A 12,190-nucleotide genomic window follows, 5' to 3' on the forward strand; every position below is an offset into this window, starting at 1 on the left:
ATTTCCACTCCAACTCGACTTTTTTCGCCCAAATATCTGCAAACTGAACACGAGGTCTCGTCCCATCGTTATTGATAAGTTCCTCCCATCGATTCGCCGTATCCCTTCGCTGACTTTTGTTCCTCACAGTCGTTACTCACAACACAATGTCGTACTTTCAGCAGCCCTCGTACCAGCGCCGGCCTTCATACCAATCGTATAACTCATATGCTCCTTACAACGGGTCCAATGCCAATTCAAATTCAAACCTCAACTTACAGCACCCAGGGACGGTCACGCCGGGTACCCCTGGCGACTACTCCATGATCCCGTCCAACTTGATGACATCTCCTGCACCGTCTCCCCAGTTCAACCCGATTTCTAACTACCAGTCGATGACCAATCTTAATAATTATAACACTTTGGAACAGTTAAACGTATCCAGAACCGTCATCCTCAAAAATTTAAATGAATCTCTCACATTGTCTCAGTTACTCGACCACATGGACTTTGGCCCCATAGAGTACGTGAAGATGTTTTCCAAGCCTGCCCCCAAGAACTTTGAACGCACCGACCCAGAAATCAAGAATTTCAACGTGTGTTTCATCTCATTCATTAACTCCAAGGTGTCCATCAACTTCACCACAAAGTACCAGAACTTGCACAACCTACAGACTTTGCGAAATGCCTTGAACTCTAAGCATTTGAAAATTACCCTTAACGACAATAAGGTGGTGAACAATGGCTTGAAGGATTTCATCAAACTCAAAACATTGAACTTTATTGTGGAATACAATGCCACCCGAGCGTTGTCAGTGTTATTGAAGTATTCCCCGTCTGTACCTTTTGATGATTTGATACTGGACTTGAAGGTTTCATTCAAGAAGTTTGGTGACTTTGAGCAGTTTAAAACCGTTGATGTCGAAGGATTCGAAGATTTTGAATCAGATAGTGAAATTCCAGCCAACCTGAATGACTATAAAGTTTTGGATGTGCAGATCCATTTCCACTCCATAGACTCGGCTGTAAAATGTTATGAAAACTGCTTCAAGCTGATACAGGCCCATAAGAAAGAGCGTCAAACTGCAAGCCATTTCTTCATAGGTGCTCGGTTTACCAAAGATAGGTGTGAACCTGATCCTGCCAATGCCCAGTCAAAATCCAAAACCTTGGACTCGTCTCCGAACCTGGAGAATGAGTTGGTTATAATGCCAAATAAAGGTTTAAATTTGCAAGGTTTTGATTCCACGCCTCCTAAAGAACCAGAGGACATATACTCCGATCACTCCAACTTGAACTTAAACTCTATCTCAGATGTGGATGAAGATGACGATGATACTTCCTACTTCTTTAACTTCCCAAGGAATAATTCTCAAGGCTCCAATATGAACTTAAGCTCCATATCCTACCAGCCTCCTTCAATGGCACCTCATTCAACACCTTACTCATCTCATATTCACTCTCCTTATATTCCGTTACAACGTAAGATGTCTAATTCAGGAGTTCCATTCCAAAGCCCATTTGTTTCCACCCCACATATCAATTCACCAAACATGAATCCACCTAATATGAATGGATTTGAGTCTCATGGTTATATGTACAACCCTGACCCTTATAACGTGGGCAACAGAACCATTTATTTGGGGAATTTACACCCACTGTCGACTGTCGAGGAGATTGCAAATAACGTGAGGGCTGGTGGGTTGGTGGAGTTAATCAAATACTATCCTGAGAAGAGAAATTGTTTTATCACCTTTATTGACCCTAATATTGCCTTAAAGTTCTACTTGAATCACCAAGTATTACACCAGTTGATTATTCATGGCTATGATATTACCGTGGGATGGGCCAAGACTCATGCTAGACCTTTATCAAGAGACATTGCCTTGGCAGTAACTGCTGGTGCTTCTAGAAATGTGTATATTGGCATCAAGGTGAATAATGATAAAGATGGTGAACCTCAAGAGCTGGAAACTAAAATGAACTTGCCAAGTGAACAGCACTTACGTCATGACTTCAGTCATTTTGGTGAGATGGAACAAATCAACTTCTACCATAACAACGATTGTGTATTCTTGAACTTTTTGAATATTTCTGATGCTATCAAGCTAGTGGAATTATTTGAAATGAAGAATGAGGAGGCTATTGGGGTAATTACTAATGATCCTGGATTCTATGAGAGGTACAGCAATTTCAAAATTAGTTTCGGAAAAGATCGGTGTGGAAATCCTCCAAAGTTCAGTTTTAAGAAAAAACTTGGAAAGTCCAGACAAAAGATTTACTTTGATGATAGTGCTAGGAAACAACACAGTCCGAATCCCATCACTGATGAAGCGGCCTTGGTTTTCGGTATCATCAAAGATGATGACTCCAAAGAAAAGGAGTCCAACGATATCCTTGAACCACTGATTGAACCGAAGAAGCCAGGTGTGGTGGCTGACATTGAGGACTCGGAGCAAGTGAAAACACCTAGCAAGCTCAAGGGCAAGTTTGGTGAAGAGGTCCTGGATGCAGCAGATGACGAGGATGATGATGAAGACGAAGATGAGGACGACGACGATGAAGACGACGATATCTCTATAGTCATCGGTTCGGACAACACTTCTTCTACCACGGTAAACAACATCAAGGACAAGCACGAAAAGAAAAAGTTTTACAACAATTTGGTCAACACTTCTGACTCGTTCATTCCTTTGAAGCCCAAGAATGGTTCATATTCCAACTCTAACTCGAATTCTACTTCAAACTCCAACCATAATGGATACTCGGGTTCTAGGCATAAACACCGTCCAGCACCAGTCTCGGTTCCTCAAACACCGAATGGATTCATGGGACATTCTCACTACGGCCCCCCACCCCATCCAATGGCAGCATCTCCATACCAATCGCATCCTCACCAAATGTCTCCTCATCCTCATCAAATGTCGCCTCACCCATATCCTCATCCTGGCCAAGTCCAAGTTCATGGACATCCAGGACGTCCTCAATACGTTCAAAGATCCAACTCTAATTACAGCTACTACCAACCTCAGATGCCTTTCAGCCCCCAACAGTATCCGATGCCCCCATCTCCAATGTCAGGAGGACACTTGGTTTTCCAAGGACCACCTCCTCCAGTTCAGCAGATGTATTATGATAGCAGTCCAACCCGAAGCTCATTTAGTGGATCACAAGTGATGGCACAGTACTTGGCTAAGTCTCAATCAGATGATATGTTTTATCAGCCCCATGTGGTTTATGATGTTGATGAACGGAGAAGAACCAAAAAGTGAGATTTCTTAGCAGGCTTTACGTAAACTGGATTTACCCGTTAAATCTGAGTAATCATGAATATATCACATCCTAATTATTAAATTCTTTGTCTCTTATACACCTATAACTACTCCTAAAGTCCCTAGTGCTCCAATAACGGTTCCAAAAATCACTCCAGACCATAGCCAAATGGTTTCTGTCTTGGATATTTCGTCTTTAAGGATCTTCAATTTGAAAAGGTAGGGGAACACCATACACAAGGCAAAGCACACGGAAGAACCAAAAAATGCAACGACTTTGCCAAACGACTTCACCATCAAGCTGACTCCCAACGAAAGTACCACGTACAATACTCGGGCACTAAGCTTTTTGACTATGTCCACTATCGTCATCTTCTCTTTGTTCAATTCAAAGTAGTTTTCGTATGTGGTGATTATAGGTTTTGCCAAAAGAGGCATCTTCAGCATTGGTAGGATCCCCATTATAATCAAAAAACACGGCTTTACAAACTCTGGATAATTATCGTTACTCATGATGTTTTTTATCAACACATCTTGACATTCCATCCCAAACATAAGTAAACCAATCAACGCAATCGCGTAATCCACAATCACCGTGAAAGTAAAAGAAATGCCACAGCTCCTTTCATACTTAAAACTGTGTTTCATATCTTTATAGAGTTCGGGAAACACTGGGTGGCCTCCCCATGGGGCCATGAACATCCCTATACTGAGCAAAACATCCACTACTGACCCGTTGGTTGGGAATAGGTTAATAGGCATTGGGTTGATTAAAGATCCGGGTGAATCAGGGGTGGTGAAACCACAAATGAATATCAACACCACCATCGTAAATACACTAGCCACACCGGCCAAGCTGGACATTGACAAGTAGTTCAAGGGCACAAATGTCAAAAAGAACATCACCGTATAGATGATAACTTTGAAAGTGCTCTCACTCAATGGGAATAAAACTGCAAAAGAGGAACTGAAAAGAAGCGACAACGAAATCAACGCTCCGGTGATGTCGAACATGAAGAAGGACGTGATTGCCAACTGGGCTCCGGGACCGTAAGCATATCCGGCAATATCACCATAGGTCACCAAATGAGGTTTCTTCCTTAATATCTCTCCAAGAATACGAGCCGTATGCACCGTCACCAGATAGCACCCTACTATCATCATGGTGCCTATAACCACACCACTAAGTCGTAAGGCGTATGGTAATGACAATAAAGCGATTCCAATTAACACATTGATCGAATTGAATACAGTTTGAGGAAGAGTCGAATTACCAGTAATGATAGTATAACTGGATATAATACTCCCACGTCGACTCTTATTAGCGGGAAGCCGGATAAGTCCAGTGGTCTCATTCATAGTTCCCTCTTCCTCTAAGACGTCCTCCTCATAAATGCTGGAATTCGATAACACATCGACATTCTGGCCCGTGAAGGATTGAGAGCGTTTGAACGAGGAAAGGAAGTTATTGAGGCTATTGGTATGTGCGTTGGCCAGGATCAGGTTAGGACTTGAGCTGAGCCCATTCCTCGTGCCAGTACCAATGTAATCTGACACCGAAGAGTTTCTCGATATTCTGGAGTGAGAACTTGTCCTAGACATCGGGCTAGGTCGTTATCAGCGATTTTTTCCACTTCGCATCGATATTTTTTGACCGAAATTGAATCAGAAAATAATTCAATATTATCCCTGTCTAAGGGTCCACTAAAGTATCGAACACACAATTATGGGCGAGCTACCGTTTCAAGTTTCCTTATCCACAATAGGCTTCGGTATTTTCTCGTAATTATCATTAGAGCCTTCGTTCCCCTTTTTTTCCTGTGGGTGAGCTTCCCGGGCACGCTGTCGACCGTGGAACTTGCTAATCCAAGTCCCCAACCACGGTTCAACTATAGGCGAGGTTTTCGTCAGAATTTCAATTACGGGTCAGCTCTTGGCTACCTTTTTCAGGAAATCCCTACTGCAAAGCGAGGTGCTCCTTGTTACCGTCGTGTTCTTACTCTATCTCATACTATATTTGTCATGTGCACAGGATGTGCATTGTTGGTGAATTAATGTAAGGGTCCTATTGTGATGCCCATCACTTCCCAATTAAGGGTCGGGTTCTTTGTTTTCGTATGCTGGTAAGGACAACCCGAAAATTAGGCTGCGAAAAAGAGCTGCACTCAGGAAGTTCAAACTCATCGGTTCTTGTGGTGACCACAATACCAACTCCAGGAGCTAGAGAATACAAACACAAGAGATGATAATATTAGCTCGGATATGGCTATAATTTCATCACTGAGTTTTGCTAAATTCTAGGTTCTTGACTGAAATATTGGCCATGCATCAACTTGCATGAGTCTCTGATAAAAAATTACCAGTTTCCTAAACCGACTGATCTGATCCCATCTTGTTTTTGTGAACCCTTTATTAATTCCAATTTACAAAAAAATCTATACGCCTGGCCTGTTTCTTTTTACCTTGATCTAGAATAGGAGCTGAATCCTACGATCCTTACCCGTATCTGAAACCGAGTCCTGTGAATTTTGCTACATTTTATTTAAAGGCTTAAGTCTATGGATTGGTGAGAGTTTCAACATCACATATGACCGTCAAGTTAAAAGGGATTCAATCCATAGCCCCTGTCTTTGATGAAATCTCGGAAGCAGTCAGTGAACCCATCACCCCTATCACTTTGGACAACCCAGACTCACACATGGATTCCCCCTCTACATTAAACCCCATGAGATACACCAACTCGTTAGTGCTAGGAAGCATCAACGAGTCCAAGTCATCCCAGAGACCTGAAGCTACTGCCGGTGATGAACAGGTGTACGACTCGAGAGCTGAGTTATCCATGACGTCCGATGCTGAAACTCATGCTTTGCACCATTTTGATCATGGAATAGAAGCTTTGAAACCTGACCTGAATTCCTACCCAACTCAATACCTGGAACCCTACTACTCTATTCATGATAATACTGACCATACCAGACCTTACAACTACCATCATCAGAATTTCAGCACCTATCAGCCAAGCTTCATGGAATCCAGTCCTAACCAGTGTCTGTTTGTTGGCACCCCATCTCCAACTACTTACCACCAGTCGAATGACCACAATAGCTTTGCCCTGGAAATGAACACACAAGAGCATTTAGATGGAGAAGTTGCAGCTGATAACACCCCAAACACACCTTTTCTGTATCAACAGCATCACCCTTTTGACCTTGTGGTAGCCTCTTCTAGCCAGTTCACAAAGCAAGAATCACCAGCAGAGCCTTATTCCCACAAACAACAAAACTCAAATACCTCGACCTTGAGCTATTGTTCGAGACTGAGCAATTTCACCAGACGCTCTAGTAATACCACCAACGCAAGTAAACAGGAAGATGAGCATAAGCCGTTGATTTCTACGGTTTATTGGGATGACGAAAGTACCATCTGCTATCAGGTGGAAGTCAACGGAGTGTTGGTGTCCAGAAGAAGTGATACCAATTACGTGAATGGCACCAAACTTCTCAATGCGGCAGGCTTGAGTAGGGGAAAAAGAGACGGAATGCTTAAACTGGAGAGACAAAAGACCATTGTGAAGGTGGGCTCTATGAACTTGAAAGGTGTTTGGTTACCCTATGATAGGGCTTATGAAATTGCTAGAAACCAAGGCATAATTGACTTGTTGTATCCATTATTACGGAGAGACTTGGTTGAGTTTTTCAACCATGAAGGAGCACATCTTAGGAGAGGTGATGATTTTGAGGTACCCATCTCCACGTATATTAATTAAAGAGCTTTCTTCTCCTCGTCTGTGTTATTAAGTATGAACGCACGCTAATATTCATACTATTTATGTATTTTTCGTCAAGAAACTATACCTATATACTCAAAGCGCATACAAATAAACTTAGGTGGTCCTGGTTGATGGAACGAGATTCCCCCTCTTAAATTGCTCCAATTCAATACTTTGATAGAGGGCTTTGAAGGTTCCTTTTCCAAATCCTTGGTGGTGGTGTCTTTGAATAATTTCAAGAAATATCGTGGGTCTATCACCAAGTGGTTTAGTGAAAATCTGTAAGAGATAGGCACAAACCTTGGTTTTCGGGTTTCTTGTGGTTACATCATAATCCACTAAAATGTTCAACTTTCTCAAGGTTTCAAAGTCTTCAATAAGCCTAATGTCATCGTGTTGAAGTCTTCTACTCAATGTTTCATAGTACTTAGAAGATATTTCGTTGAACTTGACACCATTTGCTTTCATTGAAGAAACCGTGTCGATGATATTGAAGGTTCTCATAGCAATATGCTGAATACCAGGACCACCATTGAAGTCATTGAACTCTTCAATCTGTCCCTTCATTTTTCCCTCTGAGGGTTCATTGATTGGCATTTTGATTTTGCCGTTACTCGATGCAACTACAAATGAGTTCAATGAAGAGTTCTCTGTGGCAATTTCTGTGTCATCAACAGACCAAAACTTGTGAAAGCCGAACATTTTGGCATACAACTTTGCTTGTGTAATCATTTGGTTCCAAGAATAGTTCTCAACACAATGGTCAATGGTGTAGAGCATGACAGGAGTATTCCCCGTGTCTGCACACTCCTCAACTGGATCAATGTATCCAGGAAGATAGCTTCCTTGATAGTTGATATTCTCCACGAGAGTGTGGTGAATGTCGGTATCGGGAATTCCAACTGTAGCAAGCTTCATGGATCCATACTGATCAAAGAATACTTTGGGAGTCTTGATAACCACGGCTCCGGCTTTAACGGCTTTGTCGAAAATTCGGTCCACATCAACAACTTCAAAAGACATGTCCATTACTCCTTCCCCATGGTATGTCAAGTAGTTAGAGATCAAGAACGAATCCATCAAGTCGTGAATCGTGAGGGTAGAATACTGAGAAACATCAGCAGTAAGTCTTTCAAAAAGCTTCATCATTCCCCCATATTGAGATGTACTTCTAATCTGGTTTAATATTTGTTGTTTCTTGTCCTCGTTGATGACCAAGCTTTCTTCCAAAGAGTTACCAATCACTTTTTCAACCATTGCAAACATTTGGTTATTGATAGAAATAAGCTTATCTTCCAATATCTGGGCTGTCGTCTGACTCCAAGTCTCATAGGTTGCAGGAAGCATACTCGGGTTTTCATCACAGGCTTTTAATGGGGAGATAAACTCAATGATAATCTGACCATTTTTGACCACATGAGAGGAAACAACACGAGAACCTGTCTCCAACCCTCGGTAAGCAATTTCTTGGAACCCCATGGACATCAGGAACAATCTAGCGATCTGCTTGGCATTGGAAGTGGTATACTTCAAATGGTGAAATCCCAAAAACCCATCTTGGGCAGTCTTTTGATTTGTGTATCCATCCAACAAAAGCTCATTCACAGATGAGTCAAAAAGAGGATCATATCTGTTGTCAGCAGGAAAAAAGGGCAATTGCTCGAGCATATATTTGATTTCGGTGGCTCCAAAATCGGGTATAATAGCCAGAGAGTCTGACTGGTTGTTGATTTCAACTACCATGTCAGATATAACGTTCAAACGAGTGGGAACGCTTTGTGGATTTTACAAATCGAGATTTTCGCAGCCAATAAGTAAACATATTATTCTTGTAACTACACATATAGTTTCATTTCTTGTCAGCAATGACTTCATTGTCAGCCTTATTTAATACCACCTCGGTGATACCTTTTTCAGCGGTAACAGTTTTCTCGACTGGAGCTTCATTACTGCTGTATTGTAAGCTGGTGAGTTCGTCTTGATTCTCAGAGCTTTCATCATGTCTCTTCCTGATAGTTGCAAGTCGGACAACATTTTCTCGGCCCAAAGTCCATACTGGATGGAAAGGAATGGCTACAAGCCCGGCAATTGCCACCATTAAAGCGTCTAACACCATAATGTATACCTCATGGGTAATTAAGTATCCACGCCAACCTTCAGACAATTCTACCACTCTGTAAATACAACGAATGTAGATTACTACCACAGTGATGGTTATCACTAATGGCATGTAGCCAAAGAGTTTGGAGTTTCTGATGTGCTGGAATCGAGGATTGTAGAACGGGTCTAATTGGTCTTGTTTATAAGCACGGGTCGACTTGACATTGAATAGGAGTTTGAAGAAATTCTTCACCGACTTCTTCTTGAAAGAGGAATCCACCGTCACATCTCCTGAGTGTCTGAAGAAAACTCTATTCAAAAACTCAAACCAGAACCCCAAGAAAACGGTCATAGCAACGGTTTGAATAACAATCCCACAGATAATGGTATCAGTGCCGGGTTTTGTATTCTTGTGACGTTTGCTTGCAATAGACGCAGAGGCACCACCCCCAGCTTGTACCAAAAGCGACAATACATCCGTCAGAATAAAGAAGTAGGAGTACCACAACGGTTTTAAAAGAGAATATTCACGACCATGAATCACCACCATCTGAGCAAAAAGGAAGTAAATCCCAGCCATGATAAATGCTGGAGCCAACGTCAACGCCACGAACTGTAAAATAAAGAAATTGTTGTTTGAAGTATCATTAATAGCAAGAATACGTCCTAACCACCCACAGAACTCCAATCCGTAACCACAAATATATGTGACATTATACCAGTAGTACTTGGAAATGACACTCATACCAGCGACGTACAAGAACACCAAGGTGAATATAGCAAAATAGATTGAATTGGCAGGAACGCTCAAGTGATACTTATACAAGTTCATGTCCATGTCCAACTTCTTCAAGTTTAAAGTGTTATTGAAAATGGCTTGAGAGGCTTCAGCCATGACCGCTGAATTGGTGGCGGTGGCCAACACCTCCTGGGCCGAAATTACTGCCATAGAAGCCTCCGCTCCTCTATATATTTGGGAGTAAGAAACCAAGTCCAAATACCCGGTTGCTGTTGGCAAGGCTGAAATGACGGAGTTCAAGGTTGCTTCAAGCCCAGAAGTGTGGGCGGGATTCACGGAAGTCCACGCCGTGATGGACGATGCCAAAGTACTGGGCTCCCATTGTACGTACGAGAAATCACTAAGGTCCATTGAATGATGGTAAAAGTGTGATATGGTTTAGCCTCACACTGGGGCGCGGCTTAGGATTCTTGTACTCGTATTCCCCGTATAAAAATTGTGCACGTGACCTGCCCTATCCGAGAAATTTTGCAGCCTGAGCCACTCGTTCCATAGCTGCATATATTAAATTTACTTGAAAGAGAAATCATTGTAAACTTCTTCAGGCACATTCTACTGTCTGAAATTGACAGTGTTGTGTTTGCCAAATACAAAATATGGATGGAACACCACATAAACAATCCCACAGAGAGCCACCATCAATGAGTCCAACACTAAAAGATAGATCTCGTGGGTCTTCAAATATCCGTTCCAGCCTTGGCAGAGCTCTACTACTCTAAACACACATCTGATGTACACAAACACCACCGAAAGCGTCATTGCTAACGGAAGATAGTTGATCAAAGACCGGCGACGCAATGGAACAAATTGAGGATTAGGGTCATAGAATGGCTCTAACACAATGAACTTGAAGTTTCGGGCTCTCAGGGTGTTGAACAAGAATCTGAAGAAGTTGGTGATATTGGCTTTTGAGTATTTTCCGTAGGGCAACTGCTTTCTGTTTTTGAAGTAGATTCTGAAAAGTGCGTCCACGAACAAGGCAGCGAATCCAGTCATACCAGTAATCTGAATACAAACACCAGTAATCAATGCTCTCACACCCGGGTCGGTACTCTTCCCTTTGTTGGTCTCCATAGAAGCCATACCCCCTCCAATAGCCTGTACAATCAAAGACAACACATCAATACTGACAAATATATAGGAGTACCATAAAGGTCTCAACACGGAATATTTACTTCCGTAGAGCACGACGACCTTAGCAAAGGCGTAGTATATTCCTGCCATCAAGAAGGCCGGTGCAATAGTTAAGGTGACGAACTCAGCCAAATAAAGCTTGCTGCTGGTGTTGTTCTTGATCGATAAGCATCTGGCAATGTACCCAATGGTTTCAGCAGCAAAGCCAAGAACAAATGCTACGTTAAAAGTATGGTACCGAGAGCTGATGCACATGAAAGTGAAGTACAAGAAAAGTATACCAAAAACAATCACATAGATATAGTTTGCTGGTTTAATAAGGTTGTAGCCATAGACATTCTCAAAAGCTGCTAAATCTTGCAAATTCAACGTGTTGTTGAAAATCACCTGTGACTCCTGGACCTGCACCTCTGTGTTTGTGGCGGTGGCCAACACGTTTTGAGCAGAGATAACAGCTAAAGATGCTTCAGCACCCCTGGCGATTTCTGCAAAAGACCTCATGCTAAACCTGATAGTTTCAGTAGCAAGGGCTTGGCTGGCACTAGAAAGGCTGGAAATCAACCAAGGTGAATGTGTAGGATCCACCGTGGTCCATGCGGTGGTAGCTGTTGGAGTAGTAGTAAGACTCCAGTTAAATATGGTGCTCATTGATTAATGGATTATATTGGTGAAAATAGGAAGAAATCGACGAATTGGGAGCCTTTTATATTCATACCAGTGGACACTGTTGCGGTATTGCCATCTGTTATTGTGACCATGATAGGAATATTTTGGGTTTAAGGCTTGTGCATGCGGGTTTATCTACTAGTGGATTTTAGTGGGAAAAAAACTAGCGAAGGTTTGACAGGAAGCCGAATTTTTAGCGATTTATACAACAACGAGTTGGTGCATGTAATATGGCTTCCGTGGGACCTTCTTGCTACTTAAACTAAGAAACCTCTGGTATGGAAAATGGAATTTCTAGCTGCAATAGGCGGTGTGGCCACAGGAGACTCTGACCACCAGAGGGAAAAGGGCGTTACCCGCTTATGTTCAGTTTACGTAAGCGGGAACCAAATGACAGGAGTCATGGCCCCGAGTTGGAATGTACCACCCAAACGGCTGACGCGTTATTTGTGAACCCTTTTGGAAGTGTCC

The 12,190-nt window shown here is 42.3% G+C and overlaps 6 protein-coding genes across 6 annotated transcripts; 2 read left to right on the top strand and 4 right to left on the bottom strand. All coding sequences in view use genetic code 12, as the record gives it.

Moving 5' to 3' along the window:
• Positions 1-146: 146 nt before the first annotated feature.
• PSN45_004971 (uncharacterized protein) lies at positions 147-3,251 on the top strand (the record flags this gene model as incomplete). Its single annotated transcript, XM_006685381.2, has 1 exon — positions 147-3,251. The coding sequence occupies one exon, from the start codon at positions 147-149 to the stop codon at positions 3,249-3,251; it is 3,105 nt and encodes a 1,034-aa protein (XP_006685444.1).
• Positions 3,252-3,344: 93 nt separating this feature from the next.
• Positions 3,345-4,853, bottom strand: PSN45_004972 (uncharacterized protein; the record flags this gene model as incomplete). The annotated part of the gene is made up of 1 exon (XM_006685821.1): positions 3,345-4,853. The coding sequence occupies one exon, from the start codon at positions 4,851-4,853 to the stop codon at positions 3,345-3,347; it is 1,509 nt and encodes a 502-aa protein (XP_006685884.1).
• A 985-nt stretch (positions 4,854-5,838) lies between these two features.
• Positions 5,839-7,017, top strand: EFH1 (basic helix-loop-helix transcription factor; the record flags this gene model as incomplete). The annotated part of the gene is made up of 1 exon (XM_006685383.2): positions 5,839-7,017. The coding sequence occupies one exon, from the start codon at positions 5,839-5,841 to the stop codon at positions 7,015-7,017; it is 1,179 nt and encodes a 392-aa protein (XP_006685446.2).
• Positions 7,018-7,134: 117 nt separating this feature from the next.
• On the bottom strand, positions 7,135-8,688 carry PSN45_004974 (4-hydroxyphenylpyruvate dioxygenase; the record flags this gene model as incomplete). The annotated part of the gene is made up of 1 exon (XM_006685382.2): positions 7,135-8,688. One exon carries the CDS (start codon positions 8,686-8,688, stop codon positions 7,135-7,137), a length of 1,554 nt encoding a protein of 517 aa, XP_006685445.1.
• Positions 8,689-8,869: 181 nt separating this feature from the next.
• On the bottom strand, positions 8,870-10,270 carry RSB1_1 (phospholipid-translocating ATPase rsb1; the record flags this gene model as incomplete). The annotated part of the gene is made up of 1 exon (XM_006685385.2): positions 8,870-10,270. One exon carries the CDS (start codon positions 10,268-10,270, stop codon positions 8,870-8,872), a length of 1,401 nt encoding a protein of 466 aa, XP_006685448.1.
• A 201-nt stretch (positions 10,271-10,471) lies between these two features.
• Positions 10,472-11,701, bottom strand: RSB1_2 (phospholipid-translocating ATPase rsb1; the record flags this gene model as incomplete). Its single annotated transcript, XM_006685386.1, has 1 exon — positions 10,472-11,701. One exon carries the CDS (start codon positions 11,699-11,701, stop codon positions 10,472-10,474), a length of 1,230 nt encoding a protein of 409 aa, XP_006685449.1.
• Positions 11,702-12,190: the final 489 nt, after the last annotated feature.

This window comes from Yamadazyma tenuis, chromosome 7, assembly GCF_029203305.1.
Source record: "Yamadazyma tenuis chromosome 7, complete sequence".
Classification (NCBI taxonomy): domain Eukaryota; kingdom Fungi; phylum Ascomycota; class Pichiomycetes; order Serinales; family Debaryomycetaceae; genus Yamadazyma; species Yamadazyma tenuis.